We start from the raw sequence: 14302 nt of genomic DNA on the forward strand, positions 1-14302 counted from the left end.
AGACTATAACATACACATACATGGTAATACATTCGTGCATACTTTATTGTCTACGATTTTAGAAAATTCAATGTCAATACTTCTCTTCTTAGTATGCTAAGCAATAAGTGGCTATTAATTTTCAAAGTTTGGCTTTACCATCATAGTTTGCCTTTGCTACATTCTGAATGTTTTTCTTCATATCTCCTCTCCTCTGCCCACCCCCCTTCTTTATTATGACTTAAGAATAGTGTTCATCTGAACTTTTAACTACTTTTGTAAAAGCATATGATTCAAGAAGTTTTCTGGGGGCTTCCCTGGTGGCGCAGTGGTTAAGAATCCACCTGCCAATGCAGGAGACGTGGGTTCGAGTCCTGGTCCGGGAAGATCCCACATGCCGCGGAACAACTAAGCTTGTGCGCCACAACTACTGAGCCTGCACTCTAGAGCCCGCGAGCCACAACTACTGAGCCCGTGTGCCACAACTACTGAAGCCTGCACGCCTAGAGCCCATGCTCCACAACAAGAGAAGCCACCACAATGAGAAGCCCATGCACCACAACGAAGAGTAGCCCCCGCTCCCTGCAACCAGAGAAGAAGCCCACGTGCAGCAACGAAGACCCAACACAGCCAAAAATAAAATAAATAAAATAAAATTAATTAATTTTTAAAAAGTTTTCTGTTATTTTTAAACAGGCTCAAAGTTAGGTTTTTCCTCAAGCCAGAGTGAAAAGTTATTGGGGAAATAATAATCAGAGTCTCAAAGTTTTGCCCCAAATTTATTTAACAGTTACAAAAGTAAAAAGGTATGTTTACACTGGAGAAATCTGACAGACACTACCATAACCAAGCAATCGAACTTAGCAGGATCAATACTGGGACAAATTGACATGATGTGCCTACAGTGTGATGCCACAAGAAGTACACATCACCTACTCAATATTCTTACCAAAAATGTTTAACCTGAATCTCACCACGAGGAAACAATTAGACAAATTTAGAATATGGAACATTTGACAGGACAACTTCTCCCTTCAAATAACATCCATATCATTGAAGGATCATCCCCCGCAGAAAACGACAACTTAGGGAATGTTCTAAATTAGGGGAGACTAAAGAGAGGAAACATCTAAATGCAACATGTGATTTCTGATTGGATACCAGATTGGGGAGAGGAGGCTATAAAAGGCATTATTGGGAAAAGACTGAGAATGTAGACTGAAAAGTTGAGAATTTAATTATATCAATGTTAAATTTCTTGAGTATGATTACATTATGGTTATGTTTAAAAAAAAAAAAAAGTCCCATATTCTTAAAGGAGTTACAAGCAAAAGTATTCAGGGGTAAAGATTCATGAACTCTGTAAATTACCCTCAGATGGTTTAGCCAGAATAAAAGGTATATATATATATGTTTATATATATATATATATTTACACACATATGTATGTGTGTAAATATTTTTCAAAATAAAAAGTTGAGGGGAGGGAGTTAGATCCTTCCTTGGAGATATCTAAACAAAGGTTACATCAATCCCATCATTTGAGATTACAGACTATAATCTATATATGCAGATTATAATAATAGCAAACTGGCTCTCCACTCTCTTCTTTCAGCCCTTCTCCATCCCTACAAAATGTCCACTTCTTCCAGAGGCTTGCAATCAGTTCAGTGGTATAAAAAACAGTATGAGAGTGTGTTAAATTATCTTACACTGGTAAATGTCAGAAAGCCAGATCCATTTTTCCTAGCTCTCTAATGTCTAATGCTGTTTTTGCAATGGCCCACAGCTCCTGGCATAGGTGACAGTACACTGAAAAATGGAAAAGGCAATACTTATGACTAATACAACAACAAAGTGCTAATAACTGCCAATCTGCCTCTACAATGATAATAAAGCCAACTCTTAAGATTTCTAATACTCATAATGGGACAGTCATCTAATACTCATAGTGGGACAATCATAGAGGTGGACAGATATATTCCCATTACAATTTACATGTCTATTTGTGATCATCAAAAGGAAAGGGCAGAGCACAGATAAGTTAAATTTTTAAATTACAGACAGTAGGTATTTACAGCTAAATTTCTTTATAGAACATATACCAAAAAATGGATGTTTATATCTCACTAGGAGTTAAAAACAGAAGTAATAATGCCTTATTTTAACTAGGTTTCAATCTCCTCACATTACCAAATCATTAAAAATTTTAAGTGTATTCATTGTAAGTCAACCTTCTGAGAGTACAAACTGTGCTATGTTATAATCATTTAAGATAAGTTTCATTCATTTATTCAACAAATGTTATTAAGCACACATACTACTAATCTGTATACAATACTTCTTCTGGGCCAGGGACTCTTAATGCTTTGGGTCAAGCCATCTCCAACCCCTAGAAGTCTGTGCTTGCTGTCTGTACCATTCTGGGGTTTCAAGATTGCACGTCTTTCACACTACTGACTAACAGGCAATGAAATGGCCAAAAGATTGTGTTTGTCAAATTATTTTGTTTGGTAGATTAGGAGAAGTCAATTTAGCATACTGTATTATTCTCTAAAATTCAAATTAAAAATGTGGGGAAGAATTTAATCAAGCAAAAAGAGCAAAGTTAGGGCTTCCCTGGTGGCGCAGTGGTTGAGAGTCCGCCTGCCGATGCAGGGGACGCGGGTTCGTGCCCCAGTCCGGGAAGATCCCACATGCCACGGAGCGGCTGGGCCCGTGAGCCATGGCCACTGAGTCTGCGTGTCCGGAGCCTGTGCTCCGCAACAGGAGAGGCCACAACAGTGAGAGGCCCACGTACCGCACAAAAAAAAAAAAAGAGCAAAGTTATAATAAAATAAAATTGGCAAAGACTATCAATATAAAGTTCAGTATATAGTCACAGGTATTTTTTAACTAAATCTATATCCTAAACAGAATGCTTAAGTTCATAGGTCAACTTAGAATAAAATAATTTATTAAAATAGTATGGTCTTCCTGTCCATATTCATCTTATGTATAATCTAATTGTATCTCTTTCCTGATCAGAAACCTCTAACAATTCCTCAAAATCTATCAGATTAAGTCATTGCTTCAGTGTACTCCACACTATGGCCCACCTCCCCAGTCTTTCAGTTTCCCCCAACTAGCTCACTCACACACTATGTTCTGGGCAAACATGCCCTTCCCACAATTCATTCACTGCCATCAGGCCCTTTTATAGAAGCTACTTCCTCCGACTAGGACAAGTTCCGTCCCAACCTAGGTAACATATGTATCCTGTAAGACTCACCTCAAGCCTCATCAACTCTGAGCTTCACCACTATCTCCCTATTCTTTTCCCTTGAGGTTGAATCTGATACTTCTGCAAGATCCCTAACTTAATCAGTTGCTGCTTACTCCACTGTATCATAATTATGGAGTCATTCAGCTACCTCCCCAGTAAGACTATGAGCTCCTTAAGGATGAGGACTCATTTTACATATCCAGGACTGCATCACAGCTCTTGCCTAATAAAGGCTGAGTAAACAGACCAGAAACCAAGAAGGCTTCTCACTAGGGCTCACAGTGTTCTTGCTGTAAGTTTACAGAACACTTATTTATGCATTAGTCCTGGAATTGAATGTCTGTTCATGTGGAAAGTAGTCAATCTACTATATTTCTCTCATATACTTACAGTGTTCTCTGCATTATACATATTTGTGTGCTTGTCTTATACCCTTTCTAGACTATAACTTATCAAAGGCAGAGATTCCATCAAACCCCTATAATTGGACCTGCTGATACAGGTACTTATGGATGGACACAAGGAAGGAAATATGCATATATTCAGTGTTCAGCCAGTGCCCTTCAATACCACTATGCAGAGAAGGCAGTTAAGTTACTAATCTACTTTACAGGGATCCAACAGAGTCAAATCTTAAAGTTCTGACCTCTTTATAACATAATTTAAGGTTTGTTGTGAAACTCCATTTACAGCCTAAATCTAGACAAATTTCCTATGAGCAGGGGTATCTTCCCTCCTCTCTAATATTTTATTATTCCCAGTTATTCCACCAGACATTAACAAACTCAAAAATGATTACTTCAACCTAAAAGTATACATTGAAAACTAATATTTGACAAACATTAGCAAATACTGAATGTTATACAGAATGGACCAATTGCCAAAATGTTTTAATTTTGATGTTTGAGTAATTGCTGGCATTGTAGTAGTAGCAGCAAGAGTTACAATTATAGATTACCGTTCTCTGTGCTGTTCTAAGTACTTTAACTTTTCTTTTATCCTTATAACCCAATTTAGAGTGAGGAAACTGAAGCACAGATAAGTTAAATAACTTGACCAAGGATACAGAGCTAGCAAGTCAACGAGCAGGGATTCAAATCCAAGCCTCTGAACCACTATGCCATACAATATAAATAGCAATTCCCCAAACAAGAGCCCAAAAGTGTTTATCCAAGTGACAGGAACAGGTTATAAATGTGTCTTGGTCTTCTCACAGGCTATTTCACAGGTATTCAAAGCATTTAAACAAAAAGTCTAGTATAAAACTGCGTGTATCCCACAGGCTTATTCTCTTTCTGTAGGGATTACTTTACACATTTAAATCCAAGATGGTGCTTTGTGAGGTTTCTTAATAGTATGCTATTTGGGCTACACTGTAAAAACAAAGGGAAATGCCTAATAACATAACTAAAAAGTATTTTAAAGAACAGTAAAATGTCCCTAAAAAAGAGAATGCTACAAATAATAGTACCATCATCTTAACATTAAAGGATTCTGATAAAATTTATTTTAGCCAAAATGAAATGACTCATATATACTAGAGAATGAAATAGATTGCAAAATATCCTCAATGTGTAAGACTACCAATTAAAATATTCCCCTGGTATCCTTTTTTCATGATTGCTCTGCCTGTCATATTCTCCCTCACTTGAAACAAAGTTGTCTTTATGCCACTCATTTTTCTAATTAAGTTTCAAATATTTTCTAATATTAGGTTGAAACACAAAACTATCCTTTACAACCACTTTTACCTACAGAAAAGATCATTTGCTTCAATCTAATAACTTTCACAAATTCAACAAATTAAAAAGTTAAGTAGATGTACTTAACAAAGTTATGATTGTTCCATCACTGTAATACTTCCCTGGGGGCACGCAAAAAAATAAACAGTTTACACCGTTTTCAGACTCAAAAGGAAAGAAAATTAAAAAGTAATCATTATGAGGCAAAAACATTCACAAGATACTGTTAAGTGAGAAGGCCTGAGTTACAAAACAGTACAATACCACTTTCATTTATACACAGAAACACCAAATATTAAAACTCTGCTTTGGACTTTAGGATTTTTGTTTCTTTGTTCTCTTCCTTTAGTGGTTCTACTTTCCTAATTTTCTAATTAAAATGCAGTATTTCTGTAATTTATAAAAACAATTTAAAAGAAGTTAATCTTTGCTTAATTCTTTACCATGAAAACAATACACTAACGAATCTACATATGCAATCTAAAACAGCTATAAAATATTTCAACAGCCTACATCTTTTTGTTAACTCAGTAACAAAATCTATGAGAAATAACACAATAACTTAATAAGTTATTTCTAAAAACACTGATCCTGTGCTTTGTTGGTATGGAAAAATAACTTTATACATCAATTAAATAAGCGTAAATAACCGTAGGGTTTGGTTTCATCATCACTGTAAAATGATGATTTGTGTTGCCAACAAATAAAGACCAGACCAAAAAGTTAAAACATAAGGGATCAACAGGGAATAGAAAAATGGAAGGAGATTAAGAGTCAGAAACAATCACACAAAATGAAACTTAGTAAAACAAACAAAAATGCTATATTCCTCTACCACATGTATAAAAAATTTTTTAAAGAACAAAAAGATATGTTTTGATACTTAAATGGACAAATATAAATGTTATAAGTATCTTTCAGGAGGTATTTTATTTTTAAAATTCTGATAACCAGAAACCAGATGTTTAAAACTAATTTTTACCTGAGTTCACTGCTAACTACATGAAATAAGCTTCGAGGTGCATATAATTCTGAGATATTGTTGACTAACCAGCTAAGTAAGCAATCTTACCCAGAACAGATTCTTATATTTATAAACCAAATACGCTAAAAACTATAGGAGAAAGGTTTGAGTTGAACAAATGGGCCATAAAGTAAACAGCTCAGTTAGTCCACTGTGGTTTACTGCCCTCTGGCTGTTGTGGCAGGAGATATCACAGATCAAAAATGGCTGTAAAGAAAAGCTAGGAAGGTGTCAGGCAGAAGTTGGCAGGAAATCCTTTAGGCAAATTTCAACGCTTTGGAATAGATCCTCAAATACATTAAAGTTAGTTTCAATCCTTCTTTTAAAAACAATATGAAGTAACACAACATTTCAAACACCATCTGAAATTTTTCAACCACAAATTAATAAAATACAGAGTAATTTAGACACAATAAAAGCTGGCTCAAGGAGACTAAGTCAAAAAGAGTTAATGCCCTACCCTAACTAAAGATCAGAATTAGTCCTGATTTAGAAAAATTCTTTAGCATACTAGATAGAAAGATTTAGGTGAAGAGGTGGAAAGTTTTACTAGAAATTCAAAGAATATCGATAAAATTTCCTCTGGTTATAAATCTGTGGTAAATACAAAAAGTAGCTCAGAATAATGAAACTCTTACATTAGTTCAAAATTTCCAGATATCAGATGTAATCTGAAGCTAAAAATTAGACAGCATTGGAGCAAATATTTCTTGGAATCACCTAATTACATAAAAAGCAGGAACAAAACACAGGAAAACTTGCTATGCCAAAATCGGAGTAGGTTCTTTACATAAATCTTTCTTCAAAATATTATCCAATGTCATCTCATAACTTTGTCCAACAAGGCTTGCACTAAATTTCTATTATCACTTTACAATTTTCCACCAGAGTTCATCTGGCAATAAACCATAACAGCAACAGTCCAAAAAAGACCAATTCTGTTCATTTCACTGACTTGCTAATTACTCACATTTCACTATCATTTTAAAACAATGGATTTTAGCACGTTTCACTATCATTTTAAAACAATGGATTTTAGCCTCAATCCCAACCCTAACACCCAGGGGACACTATACTTTCCTTTAATAGGAGTGGCTCACAAGGTTCTGATTCCCAGCATGACTGAGAACAAACAAGAAAATTTGAAAAAAACGGGGGGTGGAAAGAAGAGGGGTGAGAGTAAGGATGTTCCTTTGACACACAGCCCATTAAACACTCGGATTTTTCTTCTCAGCAAGTCTTAATAACCTCTTCAGAATTTACCACTGTTCAAAAATATACAATGCAAATTAATTTTTAAGAAAAAACAAAAAACTTACCCTGTAGTTCATGATGTATTACACCCACTAAGTTGGGTTCATCTCCCCACCAGAATATCCATAACTCTTTGCAATCTGGTTTGACATCACGACGCCATACACACAGCAAGTTGGCTTGCAGACAGCGGATGAAACTTAACAGGATTGGATCATCTTGGGCTGGGGCTGAAATTATGGGTCCGCAGTCCCCATGCCCTCCAAAATTGTACCTACGCCATTTGATTCCTGTGAGTTCAGCCTGGAAAAAGTAAAGAAAATTACAACAGTTTTGACTGTTCTTTCTACTGAATACTAAAAACAGGCTTCCATACAGATAAATAAATTTGCTAAAATAAATATTTACAGTATACCTCATATAGTAAGATTTCTTCCACTGAAAAATTTATGTCAACCCTTGATTTTTTTTAAGGGGAAAACAACTCATTTCCTCCTATCAAGATTTCTACATAGCTCTTTATATTAAATACCAAAATACAGCAAACAGAGTCATTATTTCCTGTTGAACCATTTTTTTAACTGAAATTTACTTGAAAGTCCCTATAAATAAAATTTTCTATATTATTATGACTTATTTAATTCATAAATTATATTTAGAAATGAAGTAAGAGTTTAAAAAATAAGTTTGTAGAACTGAAATAATTTCTTTCGAAGAATTTCCTCAATTTCGTCCCATCCAGAAGCTACAGTTTAAATATTTTTTAATCAGGGAAACAGTATGCAGTACCACAGTGCTTCACTATGAAAGCCAAAATAGCCTGCTAATAAAACTGATGGAAAGTTATCAGCAATTTATTCATGTTATTTAACGTGTAGCACACAGAAAAGCTTTGCTTCTGTAACAATTCCCTAACATAGCTTCGTCTTTTGTTTTTTAAACACATTTTAAAACATGGTAACTTTAAACCAGCTGACAGCTGATCCTCTGTCTTTATTCTGTTACATGTATTTGTATTCTAAAATTTTTAAATCTTAGGTTTAAAAGGAACTAAATTTCAAGGATGTTTCAACACAAACAAAAGTTAAATTCCTTACTTAAATAACTATAAACTACAACTATGTATTCAAAACTGATAGTAAAACTGATTCTGTACCAAACAGTCCATGTGTCCCTTGCATTTAATCCTTACTCACTCACAGTCCCCCCTCCTCACCCTCCCACCACAACCAAGTTAGTAATTTTTGTCAAGAAGTTGTTTTCCAAAAAACAAGTACCACAGGGGAGAAAAATAACTGCATCTTCTACTACCATAACTGAAACAAATTTAAAGTGCTAAAACAATCACTATAATGAACATCTCTAAGAAAAAAATATCAGTTTTCTTCAATCCCCCAAAAAAGCTTCACTTAAAAAATGACTCCAAAAATAATAATATCCAAACTAAAACTGTCTGAAAGTCACTAACTTTTCCTTTCACATTATGAGATATGGAAATCTAATCTTTAATGAATATTCTTCGTAAAAACTGGTATTGGCATCATTTAGGCTTTCCCTTTGTACCACTTGGTTTCCTCCAGCTATAAAAGAACTACCTGGCCGATGAAAAAGTTCAAACAAAGAGTAAACTAATCACACAAGAAATAATTATTCTCCATAATCACATCAGAAATAATTATCAGCATCCTACTTTATGTTCTTCCTGTTTTTCTGTACTTAAACTTTTTGAAGTTAGAATCATACTGCATGGTTTTATATCCTTTTTCACATACTATAAATATTTCTATATATTACTAATTATTATTAAAAACAATTCTTAATATTTTCATACTATTCACTCTTTGAAGAAAACAATTTACTCAGAGGACTTCCGGGAAGATGGCGGAAGAGTAAGACGCGGAGATCGCCTTCCTCCCCACAGATACACCAGAAATACATCTACACGTGGAACAACTCCTACAGAACACCTACTGAATGCTGGCAGACGACCTCAGACCTCCCAAAAGGCAAGAAACCCCCCACGTACCTGGGTAGGGAAAAAGAAAAAAGAATAAACAGAGACAAAAGGATAGGGACGGGACCGGCACCAATGGGAAGGAGCTGTGAAGGAGGAAAGGTTTCCACACACTAGGAAGCCCCTTTGCGGGCGGAGACTGCAGGTGGCGGAGGGGGGAAGCTTCGGGGCCGCGGAGGAGAGCACAGCAACAGGGGTGCGGAGGGCAAAGCAGAGAGATTCCTGCACAGAGGATCGGTGCCGACCGGCACTCACCAGCCCGAGAGGCTTGTCTGCTCACCCGCCGGGGCGGGCGGGGCTGGGAGCTGAGGCTCTGGCTTCGGTCGAAGCGCAGGGAGAGGACTGGGGTTGGCAGCGTGAACACATCCTGCAGGGGGTTAGTGCGCCACGTCTAGCCGGGAGGGAGTCCGGGAAAAGTCTGGACCTGCCGAAGAGGCAAGAGACTTTTTCTTCCCTCTTTGTTTCCTGGTGTGCAAGGAGAGGGGATTAAGAGTGCTGCTTAAAGGAGCTCCAGACACGGGCGCGAGCCGCGGCTAAAAGCGCGGACCCCAGAGACAGGCATGAGACGCTTAGGCTGCTGCTGCCGCCACCAAGAAGCCTGTGTGCAAGCACAGGTCACTATCCACACACCCCTTCCGGGGAGCCTGTGCGGCCCGCCACTGCCAGGGTCCCGGGATCCAGGGACAACACCCCGGGAGAATGCACGGCGCGCCTCAGGCTGGTGCAACGGCACGTTGGCCTCTGCTGCCGCAGGCTCGCCCCACACTCCGTGCCCCTCCCTGCCCCCGGCCTGAGTGAGCCAGAGCCCCCGAATCAGCGGCTCCTTTAACCCCGTCCTGTCTGAGCGAAGAACAGACGCCCTCCAGCGACCTACACACAGAGGCGGGGCCAAATCCAAAACTGAGCCCCTGGGAGCTGTGAGAACAAAGAAGAGAAAGGGAAAATCTCTCCCAGCAGCCTCAGAAGCAGCGGATTAAAGCTCCACAATCAACTTGATGTACCCTGCATCTGTGGAATACCTGAATAGACAACCAATCATCCCAAATTGAGGAGGTGGACTTTGAGAGCAAGCTTATGATTTTTTCCCCTTTGCCTCTTTTTGTGAGTGTGTATGTACATGCTTCTGTGTGAGATTTTGTCTGTATAGCTTTGCTTCCACCATTTGTCCCAGGGTTCTATCCGTCCATTTTTTTGTTTTTTGTTTTCTCTTAATAATTATTTTTTTATTTTAATAACTTTATTATATTTTATCTTACTTTATTTTATTTTACTTTATCTTCTTTTTTCCTTCCTTCCCTCCATTCTTTTCTTTCTTTCTTTCTTTCTTCTACTAATTCTTTTTTTCTACATTTTCTCCCTCTCCTTCTGAGCCCTGTGGATGAAAGCCTCTCGGTGCTGCAGCGAGGAGTTAGTGCTGTGCCTCTGAGGTGGGAGAGCCAACTTGAGGACACTGGTCCACAAGAGACCTCCCAGCTCCACATAACATCAAACAGCGAAAATCTCCCAGAGATCTTCATCTCAACACCAGCACCCAGCTTCACTCGACGACCAGCAAGCTACAGTGCTGGACATCCTATGCCAAACAACTAGCAAGACAGGAATACAACCCCACCCATTAGCAGAGAGGCTGCCCAAAATCATAATAAGTCCACAGACACCCCAAAACACACCACCAGACGTGGACCTGCCCACCAGAAAGACAAGATCCAGCCTCATCCACCAGAACACAGGCACTAGTCCCCTCCACCAGGAAGCCTACACAACCCACTGAACCAACCTTAGCCACTGGGGACAGACACCAAAAACAACGGGAACTATGAACCTGCAGCCTGCAAAAAAGGAGACCCCAAACACAGTAAGATAAGCAAAATGAGAAGACAGAAAAACACACAGCAGATGAAGGAGCAAGATAAAAACCCACCAGACCTAACAAATGAAGAGGAAATAGGCAGTCTACCTGAAAAAGAATTCAGAATAATGATAGTAAAGATGATCCAAAATCTTGGAAAAAGAATAGACAAAAATGCAAGAAACATTTAACAAGGACCTAGAAGAACTAAAGATGAAACAATGATGAACAGCACGATAAATGAAATGAAAAGTACTCTAGATGGGATCAATAGCAGAATAACTGAGGCAGAAGAACGGATAAGTGACCTGGAAGATAAAATAGTGGAAATAACTACTGCAGAGCAGAATAAAGAATGAAAAGAACTGAAGACAGTCTCAGAGACCTCTGGGACAACATTAAACACACCAACATTCGAATTATAGGGGTTCCAGAAGAAGAAGAGAAAAAGAAAGGGACTGAGAAAATATTTGAAGAGATTATAGTTGAAAACTTCCCTAATATGGGAAAGGAAATAGTTCATCAAGTCCAGGAAGCACAGAGAGTCCCATACAGGATAAATCCAAGGAGAAATACGCCAAGACACATATTAATCAAACTGTCAAAAATTAAATACAAAGAAAACGTATTAAAAACAGCAAGGGAAAAACAACAAATAACACACAAGGGAATCCCCATAAGGTTAACAGCTGATCTTTCAGCAGAAACTCTGCAAGCCAGAAGGGACTGGCAGGACATAGTTAAAGTGATGAAGGAGAAAAACCTGCAACCAAGATTACTCTACCCAGCAAGGATCTCATTCAGATTTGATGGAGAAATTAAAACCTTTACAGACAAGCAAAAGCTGAGAGAGTTCAGCACCACCAAACCAGCTCTACAACAACGGCTAAAGGAACTTCTATAGGCAAAAAACACAAGAGAAGGAAAAGACCTACAATAACGAACCCAAAACAATTAAGAAAATGGGAATAGGAACATACATATTGATAATTACCTTAAATGTAAATGGACTAAATGCTCCCACCAGAAGACACAGATTGGCTGAATGGATACAAAAACAAGAACCATATATTTGCTGTCTACAAGAGACCCACTTCAGACCTAGAGACACATACAGACTGAAAGCAAGGGGATGGAAAAAGATATTTCATGCAAATGGAAACCAAAAGAAAGCTGGAGTAGCAATTCTCATATCAGACAAAATAGACTTTAAAATAAAGACTATCAGAAGAGACAAAGAAGGACACTACATAATGATCAAGGGATCGATCCAAGAAGAAGATATAACAATTGTAAATATTTATGCACCCAACATAGGAGCACCTCAATACATAAGGCAAATACTAACAGCCATAAAAAGGGAAATCGACAGTAACACATTCATAGTAGGGGACTTTAACAGCCCACTTTCACCAATGGACAGATCATCCAAAATGAAAATAAATAAGGAAACACAAGCTTTAAATGATACATTAAACAAGATGGACTTAATTGATATTTATAGGACATTCCAACCAAAAATAACAGAATACACATTTTTCTCTAGTGCTCATGGAACATTCTCCAGGATAGATCATATCTTGGGTCACAAATCAAGCCTTGGTAAATCTAAGAAAACTGAAATTGTACCAAGTATCTATTCCAACCACAACACTATGAGACTAGACATCAATTACAGGAAAAGATCTGTAAAAAATACAAACACATGAAGGCTAAACAATACACTACTTAATAACGAAGTGATCACTGAAGAAATCAAAGAGGAAATCAAAAAATACCTAGAAATAAATGACAATGGAGACACGATGACCCAAAATCTATGGGATGCGGCAAAAGCAGTTCTAAGAGGGAAGTTTATAGCAATACAATCCTATCTTAAGAAATAGGAAACATCTCAAATAAACAACCTAACCTTGCACCTAAAGCAATCAGAGAAAGAAGAACAAAAACACCCCAAACTTAGCAGAAGGAAAGAAATCATCAAAATCAGATCAGAAATAAATGAAAAAGAAATGAAGGAAACGATAGCAAAGATCAATAGAACTAAAAGCTGGTTCTTTGAGAAGATAAACAAAATTGATAAACCATTAGCCAGACTCATCAAGAAAAAAAGGAAGAAGACTCAAATCAATAGAATTAGAAATGAAAAAGGAGAAGTAACAACTGACACTGCAGAAATACTAAAGATCGTAAGAGATTACTACAAGCAACTCTATGCCAATAAAATGGACAACCTGGAAGAAATGGACAAATTCTTAGAAAGGCACAACCTGCCAAGACTGAATCAGGAAGAAATAGAAAATATGAACAGGCCAATCACAAGCACTGAAGTTGAAACTGTGATTAAAAATCTTCCAACAAACAAAAGCCCAGGACCAGATGGCTTCACAGGCGAATTCTATCAAACATTTAGAGAAGAGCTAACACCTATCTTTCTCAAACTCTTCCAAAATATAGCAGAGGGAGGAACACTCCCAAACTCATTCTACGAGGCCATCATCACCCTGATACCAAAACCAGACAAGGATGTCACAAAGAAAGAAAACTACAGGCCAATATCACTGATGAACATAGATGCAAAAATCCTCAACAAAATACTAGCAAACAGAATCCAACAGCACATTAAACAGATCATACACCATGTTCAAGTGGGGTTTATTCCAGGAATGCAAGGATTCTTCAATATACGCAAATCAATCAACGTGATACACCATATTAACAAATTGAAGGAGGAAAAACCATATGATCATCTCAATAGATGCAGAGAAAGCTTTCGACAAAATTCAACACCCATTTATGATGAAAATCCTCCAGAAAGTAGGCATAGAGGGAACTTACCTCAACATAATAAAGGCCATATATGACAAACCCACAGCCAACATCGTCCTCAATGGTGAAAAACAGAAACCATTTCCACTAAGATAGGAACAAGACCAGGTTGCCCACTCTCACCACTCTTATTCAACATAGTTTTGGAAGTTTTAGCCACAGCAATCAAAGAAGAAAAGGAAATAAAAGGAATCCAAATCGCAAAAGAAGTAGTAAAGCTGTCACTGTATGCAGATGACATGATACTATACATAGAGAATCCTAAAGATGCTACCAGAAAACTACTAGAGCTAATCAGTGAATCTGGTAAATTAGCAGGATACAAAATTAATGCACAAAACTCTCT

At 37.6% G+C, this 14302-nt stretch overlaps 1 protein-coding gene across 3 annotated transcripts in view; it reads right to left on the minus strand.

The window, feature by feature from the left end:
* MED13L (mediator complex subunit 13L) overlaps window positions 1-14302 on the minus strand; it is a 299254-nt gene that overhangs the window by 249221 nt on the left and 35731 nt on the right. For all 3 annotated transcript variants that reach the window (XM_027124681.1, XM_027124682.1, XM_027124680.1), the window contains exon 2: window positions 7330-7567. In XM_027124681.1, coding sequence (XP_026980482.1) covers window positions 7330-7567 — 238 coding nt within the window. The remainder of the gene's footprint in view (window positions 1-7329; window positions 7568-14302) is intronic.

The sequence above is a fragment of the Aethalodelphis obliquidens genome, unplaced genomic scaffold, assembly GCF_003676395.1.
Source record: "Aethalodelphis obliquidens isolate GAN/ISIS:26980383/991018 unplaced genomic scaffold, ASM367639v1 scaffold28, whole genome shotgun sequence".
Classification (NCBI taxonomy): Eukaryota; Metazoa; Chordata; class Mammalia; order Artiodactyla; family Delphinidae; genus Aethalodelphis; species Aethalodelphis obliquidens.